We start from the raw sequence: 19,900 nt of genomic DNA on the forward strand, positions 1-19,900 counted from the left end.
TTTAACTTACAAGAGGAAGATGATGGTAATGATGGATTCCATCTTTGTAAAAAAGAACAAAAAATATTTTAAATTTTATCCCTGCTTCCTCAAAAGAGTATAACTAAAACAAGTTAGCATATTTTCAGAAACATGCTTATAAATTTATTTATATAATGGTGTCATCAGGGTTCATTCAGCTATGGGGCTATCTCTCTCTACAGAGAATACTAACCTACTTTTTATAATTTTCTTACTTAATTTCCTTGTTGTCAGACATCATATGCTACTGCTGTTAGTGTATTTCCCTCAGGTAGCACATCTCTCATTTTCTGCCTGTAACCTCTTAGACCTAGTTTAATTACTCTTTAGAACTATGTAAAGTAAGAGTAACCAGATTCAATGAGGGATTCTGAAGAGGCTTTACTATGTGTAACTTGGAAACATTTATCTGGGGCTTATCTCTGGTTTCTTGGTTGTGTTGTTGAGAATGTGGATCAGAGAAGGCTTTGAGGAGTTGAACTAAATGAATTTTAAAGCCTCCTTTAGGTTTAAGACTTTGATTGAAAACACACACACACACACACACACACACACACACACACAACTCTACGAGCAGTCAACAAACTTTTCAGTTAGTAACTCAGTTGACAAAACTAAGTGTACACTGTCCACAGTTGATCTTACTAGCCATTAATATTAGTGCACAGAGCTTTGGAACACTTTTAGAGAACACTGCTAGGCCAGGCTGAGGTATTTACATTTTTGTCTTTGCGTTGCTTTGTTAAGTGATGGTACATACTAGTTTGTCATCATTCAGTACCATCAGGTTGTGCTTGAATAACACATTAGTCATAACAACTGAATTATCTTGCTTTTTGGAACTCTTAGAGTTTCTTCAGTTCTAAGATATAGGACTTTCCCCCTGGATCAGTCTTCCTGTAATCATTTGAAACTCTCATTTAAAAACCTTGCCTTATGATTTGGCTTGAAAGTTCTAACCCTAGTCTGTATTAACTTTTATATCCCATCCTTTTTAAAGTCTGATTGAAAAGAAAGCTAGGAAAAAAACATCTTTAGCAATTTTATTTAAATGATACCAAATAGAATTATATTACAATAAAAGTCCTTTAAAAGATGAAGTGCATTTTTAAACACTTATAACCAGAACTTGCCTGCATGTGGTATAGTCACCAAGCTCAGTGTACGGATTTTCCTTGCTTTTGCTTTTAAAGTCGGCAACGTTGAAGTAGGAGAGAGTGTTGTTGATGTATCCCTCCATGGTGTAGTGTGGGTGGTCCCCATAGGGCGGGACGGAGAAGGACCAGTAATACACCAGGCGGGGGATCATGTCTGATGTGAAAGCAATGATCATGGCCTATGTTGGGAAGAAAACAGTAAAGGGGGTATTAATTGAGAGCCTTTATAGCTAAGGTTAACCGACATGCCAGAATTACATTTTCATCAGTTGATTTTTTTTTTAAATTAAAGACTCAGAAACCTTAATTCTTCCCTGTCAAATGGATATAGGTAGTGAGTATCCTAAAGTCTTTGAGCAGCTGCTTTAAAGTAAAATAGTTCCTTTGCTTTTGGTGTTTAAGGGAATGTCCAGAAGTCTACCTGCAGTTCAAAAGCAAAGGCCTGATAGTTGCCTATTATGTGTCTTAAGTACAGTAAGAATAATTGTAGACTGGGGTATTGTGGACAACTCAAGAGCTGCTTGCATATGTTATTTGTAAATTATATTTTAAAAAATTAGAATGTAATGAAATTCAATCAACCTTGGAGCACTATTTGATATAATTTAATCTTTTAGGATTTAGAAGTCCCTTTTGTATGCATCATACTAAGGTCAATATTATGAAAATAGGTTGGCTTTATATGATTCCTTTGTAGATAAATAATTGAGAAAAAGCTACTTTTTTATCACTTACCTCTTAAAAATAGAATACTAACTGCATAATATCTATTTTCCTTCAACTTCATACTTTTTCCCTATAGTATCTTGCCTTGGTTAGACAAGTCAAACCATAGTCTGATTTAAACTCTCAGTATATACTTATGTCTGTTGCTTTATTAGACAGCAAGAACTCTGTTACTTTAATAAAATGTAGTAACAAGAAATTGTATTGGGATTGTTCTATTCATACAGTCAAGCAATGGTATCTATTTTGTTAGACCTAGTGTCTAAGCCTCTAAACTTCCAAAAGGTTAAATAGATAGTTAAAAACACTGTAAATTATCAAATAACATAAAGAGAGTTTAGTGGGTTCCCAGATTAAAGAAATAAATATGGGTCAGTCTTAAACCAGAGTCTATGCCAGGCAGACATTTATTAGGATCTAAAGCTATTATGAATTACATGAATTTTCTCCAAAATTCTTTAATTTGGGGTTTAATCTCTCAATGTGTAAAACTGGTTTGAAGGAAGGAGAAAGTAAAGAATATTCTTCAATCCAAATTCTATGTGAATAAACAAAGCTAAATGTTTCAGTCATTTACTGAAGCAAAAGACATGTTTTTTGCACAACACGATCTTAATAGTATTCATCTGAACATATGGTTTAGACACAGTGAGACCACAGGCCAATAAACAAGGTCTCAGGTAAAGCAAGAAAAACAACTGAGGGGCTTTTCTACTGCAAAATTCCCCCCCCCCCACTAGAACCAGCTTTGTCATTTCCTCTGATGTGGAGTCTCTCTGGGTGTGTGTAGCCTTGCCTGTCAGTGGTGGTAGCGGTGGTGGTGAAAGACAAGAATATTTTACTCTTCCTAGATTTCAATAGATTAAAATTTCCTGTTATCATTTAACTCAACTTTAGCTTTTTATAGAATCACCTGCAGATGTGCTTCAAGGAGCTACAAAAATTCCAACAAGAAAGATAATTCTATTGACTTCTGACAAGATACTTTTTCCTCCTGAATTGAGCTGCTTTGAGACACACTGCAAGAGTACAAATAAATGCAGTGTGCTTCATTTCCCATGCTGTCCCAAACACAATTTTCCATTTATATCAAAATAAATTAAAATAGGTCTTCAGTAGCAGATGCTCTGGCATGATACAACAATGTCAATTCAGCTTATTTATTGAACCAGCAGCTTTAGAATGAATGATTTTATACCAGACTCCTGCCTGATGCCCTTTCATATCCCTGGTGGCTGTTCTCTTCTTCCTGCTTCCTAAAAGTTCTATTATGGGAAGCTAGCTATTGTTGTGCACATGAGATTGGCAAGGCACAAATTAGGTATGTGAGGGGATAATATACATGTTTCATTCTTACAGAATTATACGCAAACATGAAGAGGAGCTGCGTCTTGGAAGCTGAACAAATTTTAATATGGAAAAAAGGATTGTCCATAGTTTAATAGATGATCGAATAAGCAATTTTTCTAGGGTATAATAAAACAATGCCCGAGTTATAAGAAAAAACATCCACTGAATGAGAACAGTAGCACCAATTAGTGGGCATGTGTGTGCCTGTGTGTGCACACGTCTTAGAGACACAGCCAATACTCCATCTGCGCTAGCGGCGTGGAGCCATGCTGGGGGCACGAGGAAAAGGTGCCTCATACGATCAGACCAGGACGCTTGAGTAATGGGGAGTAGAAGTCAATTGAATTTTCTGGTTTGCTGAAGGTCAAACAAAAATGCTTTTAGTTTCAAACCTTGTTGCTAAAAATTTCAAGCACACAAGTCCACGTTCCTGCCTGGCTTCGTGTCGTATAGCACATTGAACATGACAGATGCGTACTTTTATGACTGTGGCGCTTGAAAGGCCTCGCTGTCATGTTTCTGAACATCAGCCTACGTTTCACAGCACAGTGGATGCTGAAGGTGGGGACTAGCTGGGTGTGTGGAAACTGACATAATCTAGCGGTTGCTTTGTGTGTGATTTGCCAACTTTCTCCAAAAAGGAGGGACAGCATGCAATCCAGATAAATTGAGGGTTCTTGGGGGGGTGACAGCTGGGTTCCAGATAACTTGTCTTATTGTGTAAAACTGTGACCATGGTCCACACAGTGACACACTGTAAAATTCTTGTGCCTCTAGTTTTGACACCTGGCAAGGTCTACATTGTCACTGTGAATGATGATGTGGAATGAAGGTGATAACAAAGCTGCTAACATTCCATGAGGACCAGGCTCTGTGCATTCCATGCACTAACTCACTGAATTCCCTAAGCCCCCTTTGTGGTATATAATAGTCTGAAAATATGTGATAGGGAATTACGCGATTTACAAACGATAAAATGAAGCTCTGAAGGGTTAAGTCTTGGCCCAAGATCGTGCAGTTGGGAAGCTGCAGTGCTGGGAGGCACAGCTCAGGCACTGCGGACTCCGTTCTGTTTCTACAAGTGCTCGTGGGAAAAGGTGGCGGATGCAGGGTAAGTGTGACTTGATTAAGAAGTTGTTAAAACTGGGATATTGCTTCGGTGGGGACTGTAACCTGGGAGTGAAATGGGCAGTGAAATAAGGGAGGAAATAGCCCTGGTTGTACGGGCATTTCTAGGGAAGGCGGTTCCCTGATGGGCTGGCATGGGAATTGCTCTGCTTGCCCGCCCCCTGTTGGCCAGTGAGGGCAGGGGTGGGAAAAGAGAGAGACTGTTCAGACTGGTCCATAATCAGTACAGGTTGTAAACAACTGCATTCTATTCCCTCATCACTCAGACACATGCAGGGCGTGAGGATGCTTAGCTTATGACCAACAGCGGGTAGGAAAGACCACGGGTGGTGTGAGGAGAGATGAGACGTGCCCTAAATCTGCCTCCTCAAAGAACCTCTGCCCCTGGGCACGAGGAAGGCAAGGAACGGCTGGGAATGCACAAAGCGTTTATACTTCATCATCAAATAGTTCCTATTTTCAATTCGTCGTCTGGAATATACAGTAGAATATGGTGGCATGATTGTTATTATTTTAGGGTCTTCAAACTCTAAATGGATTGATTTCTATCTCCATTATAAAAGCACTGTTGGGTAACTCCTTTTATAGTCATGTGAGGATTAAAATAGTACTTACTGTTAATACTATTACCATGTTTCTGTTGAATAAAAACTAGCAAATGAGCAACAATAGCTTAATGGTCACTATCCTTAGCAGCTGCCTCTGTAAGAGGTCTTGTAATTCACCAGTAATAATACATAATGTACAATAAACAAAATACATTTAAAAATAACAATTACAGTTATAGCAACTATGTTGTTTATATGAATGACAGTATTAGCATCTTCCTCCCATATCATGAAATACCAAACACTGGATTCCTTAGGAAGCAACCCTAATGCATTTTTGGACTTTCCAAGGTCTTTACCCTGTGAAGCCTATTTACTCACATTGGTCACCACAGCCAGAATTGCTATTCCTTGCATGATGGGCTGCCATGCTCCGATGTCCTGGGCTTTTTCTGGCACCATGCGTCTATACTGGGTAGTCAGTTTCCACGCGTCCACTCTTATTTCCAATATATTGTTCACCAGAGCCAACAGAGGGGCCAGTGGAAAAGAGGCCACAAATAAGGTGACGAACCCAAACTGAATAACTGTCAATGGAAGGGACATACATCATGGAGTGGTGGATGGATGGAAGGACAACACATATTCCTTTACTCTTATTAAGAAAGAGAAAGGCAAACAGTGAGCTACATCCCAAAGAGAAAAGACATTCGTGGTAATAATAATGTTCAACAGTGAAAGAATCCAAACAAAAGACAAATATAAAACCTCTGGAGAGAAGACTAATGATAGCCTGTTTCTTTCACATATATACACTTCATAGGAATAACATATTTAAAAATCTTTAATCAACCACAGTTATTTGCTAGTAATAAACTTGGGATACTCTAAGCATATTCTTCATTCTCAGTGTAGAAGTAACAGAATGTTGGAAGAGGATTTGTGATTTAGGGTTAAAAAACAGAAAAGGAATATTGTGGAAATACCTAACGAGCTAAAAAGAAATAAGAAATGTACCGAATGTAAATTTGGGAAGCCTATGTTTGGAGAATGCTGGAGGAAACATGCTGAAAATAAGCAAATGCACAAGCTCCCCTGAGTCTGTGAATGCAAGTGCAGCACATTCAGAGAATTTGGTATATTATTACAAATGATGGAAATGTATGCAGTAAGTGTCTTAATAAGTCAAAATATAATCCTTTCTCAGGAACTTTTATTTCGATATTGTTGCAGTCTATGCGGTCACAGTAAGTCAAAATTGGGGTGGTGGCTTAGAAGTTCTTTCCCTTTGTCTGTAATTTACGTGGCTTCGCTATAGATGGGGCAGCAGAGATCTGGGGGAAGCTGTACCACGGGAAGGTAGGGTTAGCTATGATAAGGCCAGAGATCTAAAGAAGTTTCACACCCTTCTCTCCTAACTGGCAGACCTTTCAAGTGAACTAGCATAGGGATGTAACTAAGACAGTGGATCAGAGGAAAAGGGCCCTAAGCAGGCCCTTTAGGGCTATTGCTCAGCCAAGGGGCAGGGATCGCTCTGGCCAGGAAGGGCAAGACTCTGGAGGCGGTGGCTGGGTAGGAGAAGCTGGCAATCGCTTCTGATATGAGAGGCCAGAAAGTGTCACAGAAAAGCAGTCAGGGTTGGAAAGATCTGGCCAGTCTACAGGCCAGGCAGGAGCCGCTGTATTCAGAGAAATCACACAGGCAAGGACCAGAGTTTGTGACGTTATAGAGTCAGCAGCATGTCACCGAGCACTGATGTCAACATCTGTGTCCATGATTCACCCAACCCTAAATGAAGTCCTCCACCTCCAGGGGCCAGGCAGGTAACAGAAATGTGTGGAATGGGTACAGTAACTGGCAAACTGGCAAGTGGATGTCCTAATGGAAGGAACTGCTCAGAGGCACCATATTGGAACGAGGGCCCAGGGCTGCCAGATCTCCTTACTATTGAAGAGAAGCCAGAAATTAGGACTTTATTAGCAGTAAAGCCAGTTAAAAATCCAGAGGAGAAAAGATACCATTCATAAAGACAACAAAGGCACAGACTGTTTAGAAATAAATTAGTGAGAAATGTTAAGATGGTTATGATAATTGACTTAAAAAAATAAAGAACAACAAATAATGAATGAATGGACGCACCATATTGTTAACTGGGAAGACTCAAGTTTGGGGACATGTCAGATTTTTTTCTCCAAAATAAAGTTTAGAATTTGAATGCAAATTTAGTTAATAATCCCAAGTGGATTTAAGAAAAAAAGCTGAAAGGTGATGCTAAAGTTCTTCAAGAAATATATACAAGTACACAAGTGAAATAATGAGGAGGGATGTTTAAAGTGACAGTGTTAGGGATATTTCTGAAAAAGGATAAAATGGGACCAGCTCTAAGACATATTAATGTGTATTATATTGCTATGGTAACAGTTCAGAACTAGTGCATTAATAGATAGTATGAATTAAATAGATTTCAAGAACAGATGCAGATATTCATGGGATTTTAGTATATTATAAAAATGATGTTTCAAATCAGTGGATTCAAGTAATGGAGTAATTAGCTAAATCATTAGAAGAGCTGGTATGGAGTCCTCACTTTTGATATCAAAATAAATTCGATGCATTAAACATTTTTAATTAAAGCACCAGAAAAAAACCAGCATGGTATAATCTGCTCTGATATTCAAGTGAGAAGAACTTTCTAAACAACTTTTGAAACCAAAAACAAAAACAAAGGCCTATCAGCTCAGCAAGGCAAAAAAACATCCATTGTGAAAACAAAAACAACCCTTGCCTGAAACTTTCTCATGACCCTGAATTGCTCTCTGATCCTTTCTATGCTTTCTTCTTCACTTTAAAGTCAAGTTTCTTGAAATTCACCTGCGCTGATGATTTCTCCATCACTCAAAGCTCTGCAGCCTCTGTGGCCCTCACCACTGCACTCGTCTTGCTAACTCTGTTGGTGGCTGCGCATGCCAAAGCCAAATGTACTTTTCAGTCCTTGTTTATTTGATTACTAGGCAGCTTCCCCCCGCCCCCCGCAGTGCCCCCCACCCCGCCCCCTGCCCCCTCCCAGCAGCTTTTGATATGGCCAAATATTTTCCTCTCTGTGGAATGTTTTTCGCCCTTGATTTCTGTTTATTTAAATAGTTTTAAAAAGCCAAGGTAGAAGTGTGTGTACACACACACACACACACACACACAGATATAAATTTTTAAAGATATCTAACTATAGTGCTTCTTGTATTTTTTCCCACAGTCCCGGCCATTAAGGGGACTTTATTAGCTCTTGCTTTTTTGCCTCCCCCTACCCCTTTGCATTATGCTCCGTTAGTCAATATTTGAATCCCTTTCAAGCAAGTTGATAGCCTTCTCTGCTAGTTTTCTCTCAACTGTTCTGCTATTCTCCTTTCTCTTTGGGGATTTTTCTTCTCCCATTTACCCTTTAAACGCCCCTTTCCCCAGGGCTTCATCATCAACTCTCTGCCTAGCACGCCCGAATCACCCACATGGTCTCACCCGTAGCTCCTCTGAGTTTCGGGAGATCCAACTTAATAACAGACATCGCCTCTCAGATGTCTCATAGAAACCTCACACTCAAAATATCCAACACAGAACCATTTCTTCAAAACCAACTCCTCTCCTTACATTCCACCCTGCATATTCACTCTCCTAGAATTTATCTTCACAATTCTATTCCTCACCTGCCATACTAGTCATCTCTTGAACACCTATCAAATCTGTCTCCTTTTCCTCAGCCCATAGCCTCTATGTAGGTGCTTACCACTTGTTGTGTGGGTTACCTGGTGTAGCCCCCCCTGAAATACCCTCTCCCCACCAAATGCAGGCCCCACCCAAAATATTATCTTCATTCTGCTACCAGAATAATCTGATCTTCTTGGACGTAAACACAATGCAATTCTCTTGCTTACAAATATTCCAAAGTATCCCTGTTTCTTTAAGGATAAGTTCAAGTCTCCTGGTTAAGCACACAAGACCCACCATGATACAGCCCTTGCTTACCTGATATCCCCCCTATGGATCCTTTGTTCTAGCCATCCTTTGTTTACTTGCCGCTCTCTAAACTGGCCAAGCTGTTTCATGCCCTTGTACTTGAAATTGCACCCAGCTCTCTGCGTGAAATGTCCATCACCTCTATCACACTTTAGCTAGCTACCTTCCATTCACCCTTCAAAACCCAGTTTAAATATCACCTGCTCTAGGAAGTCTCATTTGTGTTCACCTGCTTAGCAATCCACCAAGTACTCACCATCCATTGCTTGGCCCTGGGAGGCCAGACACCAAGTCTTAACTTTTCTTGGTATCCCCAGCAACTGATACAGTGTTTGGCAGAGCAGTTGCTCAATCGTTGTTAGATGGATGGATGGATGAATGAATAAATGAGTAAAGAGATGAGAGGCCTACAAATCCTCGCCAGTCACCTAGTTGCCATTTTGGAAAGTTCACCCTGCAAAGATGAGGAAATGTCAATGCAGGTGGTGGGAAGAAATAGAGCAGAGATGGGGGAGTGGGGGAAGACAGGCCTGGTCCTGGAGAGTGCAGAGGAGGCCTGGGAGGGTGTAGCACTGGAGAGGGAGGGAAAGAGAGGGGTAGGTGCAAGGAGATGTTAAAGAACAAGTGGTATTAATTACAGTAAATTAAATGGAGAAAATTATATATGAAGGTGAGATCAAGTGAACATGCAAGGGTGAAAGAGGCAGTACCAGAGACAAGCAGGGCCCACTTCATCACATTACTGCATTTCATCTGTAGCACCCGCCCACTGGGAAGGCATCATCAAGTTCTCGAGAGACTGGTGTTTGTGCTGTACGGTGCTCTACGTACAAAACGGTATCCTGTGGCTTTTCAGATTTTAAGACTGACAGACTATTTCTCTTAGGCCCCAAGTCTAAGTTCTCAGATGTCAGGACCATACACTTGGGGAGGCAATTCTGGTTAACAACCCAGGCTTACTCTAATAATCTCAAAGGATGGTGGGGAATTCACTAAACAAAATAAAGAAATTTCACTCAAAACACATATGCCCCTACAGAACCTGGCGGGGGCTGCTAGGGCAATGCCACTGTAAACTCAACCAACAGTTGTATTTGGGTGTGTTGGGACTCCAAGCTCAAGTCACTTAAATATTTATGAGGGTCCAGGCAGTGGTGTCCCAGCTGAGCACTGAAAGATGTAAAGGCCTGAGTGCTAAATTCCAACAGGACCAGTCTAGCCAGGGAGAGAGGCATGCACACACATACCATCAAGACAAGAGTCAAGTGCTATTGATGGCTAGAGAAGAGAGCAGAAACTGTGTGAAAAGTTGAGGGTTCCTGCTGAGGCTAGCTAGGAACTCTTCCAGGTAGAAAAGAAGGGAAAGGGTTTTCAGGCAGAGGGGAGTTGGAGTTCCCTCCACGGGGCAGAGGGGACCAGAGCTGGTGGCTGGGTGCAAGGCCTAACTATGTAAGGGTGGAAGTCTCCAGTGCTGTCTGTCAGAAGATGTTTCCCTTCAGTAGCCAAGATGCAGAATTAAAAAGGTAGATGGTGCTGTCATTAACGAATACAGGGAAAATTGGAAGGAGGAAACTGTGGGGATGAGCTCACCCCCAAAGGCACCCTATGTTTATTTTAGAGGAACAAAAATAATTCAAAAGGCATTTGGAAATTCTATCTCCCACAAACCAAAAGAACAAAACATAGATTTCACTCTGGTGTTGAATACAGAATAACAGACTGCCTACTCTCAGAAACTGATTGATTTTTCTAATTCATTAAGGATTATTTGGATAATAGGAAAACAATTTAATAAATTTAAAAAACTGGGGGAGGGATAAATTAGGAGTTTGGGATTAGCAGATAAAAGCTATTATATATAAAATAGATAAACAACAAGGTCCTACTGTATAGCACAAGAACTATATTCAATATCCTGTAATAAACCATAATGGAAAAGAAAAAAATTTTTTTTAATCTCTCTATAACCACTGTTATTCCATCCTTTCTTATAGGGTAGTGTGAGGCTGAATTATTTTATTATTATTATTTTTAAATATAGTTCCCTGTGTTAAAGATTAGGACCTTGTTGTTTATTTTATATAAAGTATCAATAGTATGGATCTGTTAATCCCAAACTCCTAATTTATCCTTCCCCCACTTTCCTCTTTGGTAACAATAATTTTGTTTTCTATGTCTGTGAGTCTGTTTCTGTGTTGTAAGTAAGTTCATTTGTATCATCTTTCTAGATTCTACATATAAGTGATATCACATGATATTTGTCTTTCTCCGTCTGACTTATTTCACTTAGTCTGATAATCTCTAGGTCCATCCATGTGAGGCCAAATTATTTAGTTGGTAATTATTTTAATGAGACTATGAAATTCTACAAGTCCTATCAATTTCTCCCCAAAGCATGACTATGTAACTTTTCCTTTCAATACCATTTATTTGACTAAACACAGTAAAAATAACTTTTCCAAGTTTCTTTTTGTGTTAAAATAACAAATGATATTCTGCCACAGAATGCTGTTATTATTAATGCTGATAATAGCTCCAATAAGAAATATTTACAATTATGTCTCATTTTGGAATAACAGGTAATTGTCTTATAGTTCTTTTAAAAATAAACAGAATAAATAAATAAACATAGCTTCTACATTATTTACTGCAGCTACACCCTTAATGGAACCTGGTCACGAAACATAACAAAAGCAAAAATGAAATTCAAATAGACTCCCGGCCGCAAAGCATTGTTGACTGAAGAAGCTACAAGATGAACCTTTCACTCACTGAAGGAAGCAGGTGCGTTTCCATGTATAATGTATATTTTTAAAAGCAATTATTTTGTATATAGAATGTGATTTAATAAAAATCTCCCTCTATCTGCAGACTGACAAACAGGAACCACAAAGGGTGTCTCTACAAATACACAAACCCCCATGCATACATGCAAAGCCTGTCAAAATCCTTTCCTGTTCTCCTAAGCTTAAAAAACTGTAATTCAACACAGTGGTGAGCTGAAAGGGCACAGATACAAAACATGTCTATTGTTAGCCTTCTATTAGATAAAAGTGTGTCATGCATAATAGAAAAGATGGTGTTTCCTATGGAAATCTATTTTGAGATGCATCCATTTAAAGGCAACTGAGAGCTCAAAATCAAGTTCAACTGAAGAGAAACAGAGCCCAAGTAAATACTACAGAAATGCACAAAGACATTCGAGAAGGAGGAGACCTGTGCTAAATCTTAATTCCAGGCCAACAAAATAGTTCCGAATTCAAGCCAGTGATTTGCCCTGAGGTCATTCAAGGAGCCAGGCAGAAACCACTGGCCAGAAGACATAGATATAATGTCAAAGGCAAGTGTGAGATGTGGAGGAGGGGGGGACCCTGTGACCCTTGCTCCCACGGGCTTTCTGCACAGGCTTGCTTATACGACTGTTCAGAAGGGTATTGGCCAGCAGCTGTGCTGCATGGACTCCAGCCCAGGCTGAGTCACATCTAATAATAGCTCTGAGTTCGTTCTTAGACAACATGGTTAGAATCCTCCAACAATCAACGGTGAAGACATACCTCGATTAATATTCCATTTCATTGCTGGGTAATAAATCTTCAGCTTTGCACAACATAAATGTTGACAAAGATACACACAGTCACCTTATTTGAAAGCCTGATTGTATAATTTTATCTAGTGGAGAAAAACGGACTCCTCTTCATTTCAACAGGCTAGATAATTATCCGGCTCTATAATCGATGCTTTTGGAATCCAAAACATGTTCCAGTATAATTCATACCACCCAAAATCTCATTAGCGACTTACTCATTTCAAGGTATTCATAAAATAATCCCAGTTTGCCCATGGGCTGCAGATGGTAGTCCTGTTCCCATCGTGGGGCTTTCTTTTCTGCTCCCGAAACTGTGCGACACCGTCCAATTAGATTCATGACCCAGCTGCCAAAAAGATCAAATTATCAATCAGAATATTGTCAGACCAAGGGCATAAAAGTATTACTGATGTTTCGAGCTGAACACATCATCTTCCCAAGAATTTAATTTCTTGTTTTCATGCTCAATTTCTTTTTATTTCTGCCTCCCTACCCCAAAATATTTTGAAAAATAGTATTGACTACATACCTGGCTTTATCCAAATTGTAACTACTATGATTTTTCCTCCTACCTCCTTTTCATGTGGGCATTTTAATTTTTAAAAGATACTTTCCCTCATTTGATTAACTTTTTTTTTTTTTCCCCCATTTCCCTGCTATTATCAAAGATGGTCTTTCCAGACTGAAAATCACCAGAGAAAATAAACAAAGCATGGAGGCCAGTGTGGTCCGGGGCTAAGAGGAAAATAAGTCTGTTGGTGGCAGGGGGTGGAGCCTAAGAGACCACGGTGAGGATTTGGGCCGTTTTTCACTCTGAAGGAAGTGGGGAGCCACTGAGGGGCACGGAGCAGAAAAGGGACATACTTTGACACCGGATAAAACAGGTCCAAGACCCTACTTTCAGCTGAACAAATTAAAGACCAAAGGAGTGACATGCTTCCTCAAAGTCAGTGCAGAGCTTGCAGGAAACACAGCCCCAACTGGTGGCCCAGTGCTCTGCCCCCTACTGGATGCTGCTCCGCAGAGCAGCCTGGTGTCTCCTCTTGGGTTATGCATTTTTCTTTCTCAGAAGCTTGTGAGCCAAATGAACGCATCCCCACTTTTTTTTTTTTAATGTTTAGAGATACCTCTTTTTAAAAAATTTATTTATTTATGGCTGTGTTGGGTCTTCGTTTCTGTGCGAGGGCTTTTTCTCTAGTTGTGGCAAGTGGGGGCCACTCTTCATTGCGGTGCGCGGGCCTCTCACTATCGCGGCCTCTCCTGTTGCAGAGCACAGGCTCCAGACGCGCAGGCTCAGTAGTTGTGGCTCACGGGCCTAGTTGCTCCGCGGCATGTGGGATCCTCCCAGACCAGGGCTCGAACCCGTGTCCCCTGCATTAGAAGGCAGATTCTCAACCACTGCGCCACCAGGGAAGCCCCGTCCCCACTTTTTTAATGGCAATTTGAACTGAAAAGAAATCGGAAACAGTTGGCAGTGAAACAAGGTGTGCACCTGTAGCCTACAGGGCTGTTGTCCCGAAGCAACAGCTGGCTTGTGGTTTACTTGTCGACTTCATCAGAAGACGCACAACAACTACAAACAACTTAGCATCTGGCTAAGCTCCAGCTGACGACACAGCACGTTTGTGTGGATTTCACTGTAAAGACCACTGTATACATTGCATGTGAACATGCGCGTGTACACACACACACACACACACACAGTGTTAAGAGGGGAATTAAAAATAGCTGACCATGGGCTTCCCTGCTGGCACAGTGGTTGGGGGTCCGCCTGCCGATGCTGGGGACGCGGGTTTGTGCCCCGGTCCGGGAGGGTCCCACATGCCGCGGAGCGGCTGGGCCCGTGAGCCATGGCCGCTGAGCCTGCGCGTCCAGAGCCTGTGCTCCGTAGCGGGAGGGGCCGCAACGGTGAGGGGCCCCCGTACCACCAAAAAAAAAAAAAAAAAAAAAAAAAAAACTGACCATGATGGGTTGCCCGTTGCTACTGATCTCAGTGTTAACTGTTCACTGACCACTCCCCCAAGGTTTGCTAAGGGGAGATTTCTCTACAGTGAAACATGGTCCTGGGCTTCACAATCTTTCCCCACTTCTTTCTTCTATGACATTAGGGGAATAGCAGGAGGCTGTGGAAGTGGAGGGGATATGGACTCAGACACCCCTGCATCGGAATCCACACTTCATTGCTTATTCGTTATTTAACTTCAGTCAAAGTTCACATAAAATGGGGTGATAAAACCTACACTGCCCAGGGTTGTTATCAGGATTAGATTCAGAACAGGTGAGGTATTTAGGAAACTTCCTAACACATCAAAATCCCCGTGTGGGATCATCTTTTGACCAACACAGCCTAACTGGCTGAGGCCAACAGTAAATGCAGCCTAAGTGACTCAGCATCCTGACTCGGATCTCACTCCAGCACTTACAAGAATGATGTGGAACGCTGGTTGCCTGGTGCTCCTTCCTAGGCCACAACCCAGAGCTCTGTGATCAGTCAAGTCTGAGGTTTGGCCAGGAATCCGCAGTTTTACAGACGTTCCAGGGGCCTTGTCGTGCACATGGCACCGAGGACTGCACACATCCATCACCCATCGTGACACCCAAACTCAAGATCACCGGTTTCTACTGGTTTACTTTTCACTCTGCCTCATACTTCCAGCCTCAGCCTCTTGCGGAATCCTCTCCATGCCCCAGAGAAGCAGGTCTTTTACTATCGGGGACCCAAACCCATGATGACTTGGATTCAGGATGAAACTTCTGTCCTGGCAGCCACTTGCATGACTAACTCATCTGGTACTTGTTTCTTGTACCATACTGCCTGCCTCCCCCCGCCACCAATCATATTAGGTCAAATGAGAAGAAACGACTAGCTTGCTTTTCTGATCTTCGACTCTGAGCCTCTTGTTCAGTCTGAGTTGAACCACTCATCTGTAGCAGGAAATCTTGGGTTGCAGTCCATTCATCACTGCCCTTGGTCTTTTGCATATTCTATTGGGTTATGACTCTAGTACAGGGATATCAGCCTGACTGCACATGAGAATCACATACAGAACTTTAAAGAAGTGCAGACACTGGATACTTCTTCCCCTGGCCAAGGCTGGAAGCTTTCTCCCTCTACCAGGGGTTACAAAATAATTTTCTTAGCAATTGACCACGCGTATTAGTGTAACAGTATCATAACAAATTGCTCTTTACTGAGTACTTATTATGTGTAAAGCATGGTGTGAAGCCCTTTACACCCCATTTTGTCTTTGTCTCCTCATTATCATATTTAATCCACATACTAATCACCATTTCTGTTTAGGACATTGCCACTGGCTAATTTTGAATACAAGCATCCTTCACCATCTGAATCTATTTTGCTCCTGAGTTTACTGTTCCTGAATTTGAAGACCGAGTGTGTAGAGTGAGGGATCCCTGCATTTCCGATTCTCTTATTGTACGTCTCTGATTCATTCTCTAGCCAAATCATATCTTGAGAAGAGACATTTCCTCTTGTTAAGAGTTTACTTTTGCTTATTATCTGACTAGCGAATATTCATTGAGGAAAATATAGAAAACATATAAAGAAGAAAATTACAGCCACCCATTATCTAAACAGCAAAGGACAATGCTAAGGCATTTTGGATATTTAACTCTATTTTTCTTAACATTTTATCATAAAATTTCTCCAGAGCAAGAGGCTTAATACAGGAGTTGTACTAGCCTTTTTGTCAAGTACAGAATAAAATTCCCAGGCATGCCCCAACTATCAAAAAAGTGAGGCTAGGAAGGCCAAAGGGCTCTAAGCTTCTTCTCAGGGTCCAACAAACAATTCTATTAATTTACTGATGTTTGTATTTGAAGCGTATGAGTCACTCATTCACTCAGTTGGCTCTTACTGAAGACCTACTAAATGCCAGGTGCTGACCCAGGTGCTGGAGAGACCCCCCCCCCCCCAACCTCCACAGATGGAGCCTGGATCACAGCACCACATGGCCTTCATTTGCTCTGAGAATCCTAGTCAAGGACCCCAAGTGGAGTTGGGGGTGGAGGCAGGTGAGTATATGGTGAAATTCATTTCACTATGTTCCTTTTGACATATTTAAATGGTGTGAAAATAGCTACTAAATTTTATAAGTTTTCTTTTCCCTTCCTATGTATTATTGGGATGGGTGTAGTTTGGGGTAGCAAAAGTAACTGATATATCTTTAGTATGTTAAAAGTTTGTATGAAAAAGTAGGAAGGAAACTGGCACCTTTACAAAGAGCAGAAGCAGTGATGGGAAGAACCCAACCCACTCTCTAATTTGCCTAACATTTAGCGCAGGTGTCCCCAACCCCCGGGCCATGGACTGGTACTGGAGCGCTGATTTAGTGCTCTGAGTTTTCAAACAAGGCTAGTAGTAGAAATATCTGAAGGCGAAGTTCAGCTCACTGGAACTTGCAACAATGTGCTTACTTGAAGTGAACAGACCACAGATACTATAATACATCCTTTGTTTTTAAATATTTCATGTGAACAAGTTTCATTTTGGATGAATTTCTCAGTGAGTACCCGTTTAGGAAACATACTCTTCCCCTTGATTGTTTAAATTAGAAAATAGCTCACTGACAACAAATTATTCATAAAAATTTAGTGTTAAATAGTTAACCTATTTCCTTCAGAAAATGCTTTTTTTTTTTTTTTTGGTAATGAGTTAATAAGCCTTTCCTCTATTTGATATATTTATTTTCACATAGAAACATAGTATTATTTGCACATGACCTACTTTTACTCATTGGGAAAAACCTAACTGTGAGCCCAAGGTAAGGGCTGTCTACTGCACAGCAGGGCAAAAAAATATTCATTTCACAGCTAAGATCAGAATCTTTTTTTGAGGGGGACGGTTTGAAGTGGGGAAAAGGGAGATGTCTTTGTTTACAGACAGACACTGATAATTCTCACTGAAGATGGAGGATAAAGCCCTGGTGAAGAAATGTGGAAGGACACACGGAAACCCAGAGGGTTCTGTTCTACAAAAACAGAAAGAAAAAAAAAGAATTTAACTGCTCTACAAAGAGAATGAACAGAAACTTGGTAATGAGGGAGAGAGAAGAAAGGTTAGGGGAGGGAAGAGAAAGAATGAGAAGGAAGTTGGACGTGACGGGAGGCAGACGGGGCGGAATGGCAGGATTCTGGAGCCTACAAAGAAGGGTGATAAGTAAACAACAACAGCAGCAAAATTCCCAGGTGCATAGTGGGATAAGGGACTAAAAAGATGGAGGTTGTGCGTTTCGAAATTCAAGTTGTTTGAGTTTCTCTTCCATGCCCCAAAACATCAGCAAGTCCTGCTCGTGTGAGTGGTTTTGCAGGTCACTGAGAAGGCTGCGCTCTGGTTCAGGCTGGCAGGGGCAGAAAGTACAGCAGAGGGAGGCAAGACAGAAGAGGGATCAACAGCTTCGTGAGAACAGAAACTCAGAGCCAGAAATTACCTTGAAAGGTTAATGTAGTAGGCAGAAAAACGGTCCCCCCAAAGATGTCCATATGCTAATACCCAGAACATACGAATTACGGTTGCAGATGCAGTTAAGGTTGATAATCAGCTGACTCTAACAGAGACGAGCCTGGATTATCCAGGTGGGCCCAGTGTAATCAAAGGGTCATTAAAAGTGGAAGACGGAGGCAGAAGAGAAGGGAGGAGTGATGGAGGCAGCTGTGACCACAGAAAAGAGTCACAGACCTGCAATCTTGCTGGCTGTGAGATGGAGAAAGGAAGTCACGGACCAAGGGATGCAGGTGGCCTCTAGGAGCTAGAAAAGGCAAAGATACAGATTACCACAGAGCCTGAAGGAAAACAGCCCTGCCAGCACCTTGACTTTAGCCCAGTGAGACCTCTGCAGACTTCTGAGTTCCAGAACCACAAGACAGTAAATTCGTTGTTGTTTTGTGGGGCTTCTTCCCCCTATTTTCTTCCTATTGCCATTGAGTTTGGGGATACTTGTTGAAGCAGCAATAGAACACTAATACAATAAGCTCCTTGAAATATGCAGAAATTGCAGATGGCACTGGAATTGTCCACTCTGATATGGGATCGGACTTATGCGAAAATTAAAAGGACGGGGTGACCTCAGCTAACATCTGTTCCTCTCATTTCTAGGAAAAGAACAGTAAGTCAAAACGTTTGTAGTTATTTTAGACATCCGTCTCTCAACATGCTATGTAACCTGGTGCCTTAGGACCATAAGAGAACCTCTGTTCTTCAAAGCACGTGGGTTTGGAGCCATGGGGTTTTACATTTGAACCCCACAGTAGCCTCTTATTGGCTACATGAACTTGGGCAAATCACTTAACCTCATTAAAACACAGATTCTTCATTTGCAAAAGGGAGGTAAAAATAAGGATTGTTTGCATGATTAAATGACAGGGATAAATAAAGCACTTAATACAGTGACTGGCACATACTAGAACTCAGCAAGTTACTATTACTGATTTTTAAATGCATGTATAAAAGGAGGAGAGAGTTGTAAGAAGTTGTGGAAAAACTTAGTTCAAAGCTCCAACAAGAGCCATCTCTCAAAGGGCTATGATCCAACAGCCACCAACAATGGGCTAATAGGCAAAAACTACAGCAGATGGGGATTTTTGTTCAATATAAAGAAGGAGGTTTCAAAATATAATTATTAAACACTGGATACATGTACCCTGTTGGTTGGATCATCTTATCTGGAGACCTTTAATAAGCAGAGGGTCTACTCCATTTTAGAGGTGGCTGCATGCAGCTAGACATGCAGGGAAATGACTTGGATGGGTGGGCCATTCTATCCCTAAGATCACACAACTCGGTACTCACGGAAGTAACACCTCTTGTATGTTATTCCAGATCGCTTTTCCTCCCATGATGATTATCAGCTGTGTTGTCAGCTCAAGGAGACAGCCACCTGGGTCACACTGAAATATTAAAAAGAAAGTCCTATTTAAATGGGTCTAACATGAAAAAGTCATTCATTTTATTTTTTCTGGTATTCTTGTTTAGGCTAAAAAAAAATCTAAGGAATGTACAATGAAGAAACTCTTCATTGAGCAACTGAGAGAAAACATGGGACAGCTTAACTTGTCAAGAGAACACAATTCTACAGTCACACCTCTTCATTTCTGTATTTTCCGAGCCAATAAACTGGGTCTCCTGGATAGCCCACAAATTTGCCCTTAAAGAATGCGATGTAGAAACACGAAGAGTAGTAGTTGACAAACTGGAATAAGAACATCTTCATGGTTAGGCTGTTCTCATAGTCAGTCTGGGTCCTTGGGAGTTCTGTAGTTAAAAGAAATGTTAAGATTTTAAAATTGTGAACAGCTTTGAGACGGTAATCAAAGACACTGATACATGAGTTAACATGATTAAAAAAAATACAATTCACAGT

General features: G+C 41.0%; 1 protein-coding gene across 2 annotated transcripts in view; it reads right to left on the reverse strand.

Moving 5' to 3' along the window:
* ANO6 (anoctamin 6) overlaps positions 1-19,900 on the reverse strand; it is a 202,533-nt gene that overhangs the window by 12,727 nt on the left and 169,906 nt on the right. For both annotated transcript variants that reach the window (XM_030835326.3, XM_030835325.3), the window contains 5 exons: positions 19,622-19,791; positions 19,330-19,427; positions 12,737-12,867; positions 5,312-5,517; positions 1,155-1,357 (listed from right to left, as the gene is read on the reverse strand). In XM_030835326.3, coding sequence (XP_030691186.1) covers positions 1,155-1,357; positions 5,312-5,517; positions 12,737-12,867; positions 19,330-19,427; positions 19,622-19,791 — 808 coding nt within the window. The remainder of the gene's footprint in view (positions 1-1,154; positions 1,358-5,311; positions 5,518-12,736; positions 12,868-19,329; positions 19,428-19,621; positions 19,792-19,900) is intronic.

Source organism: Globicephala melas, chromosome 10 (genome assembly GCF_963455315.2).
Source record: "Globicephala melas chromosome 10, mGloMel1.2, whole genome shotgun sequence".
NCBI lineage: Eukaryota > Metazoa > Chordata > Mammalia > Artiodactyla > Delphinidae > Globicephala > Globicephala melas.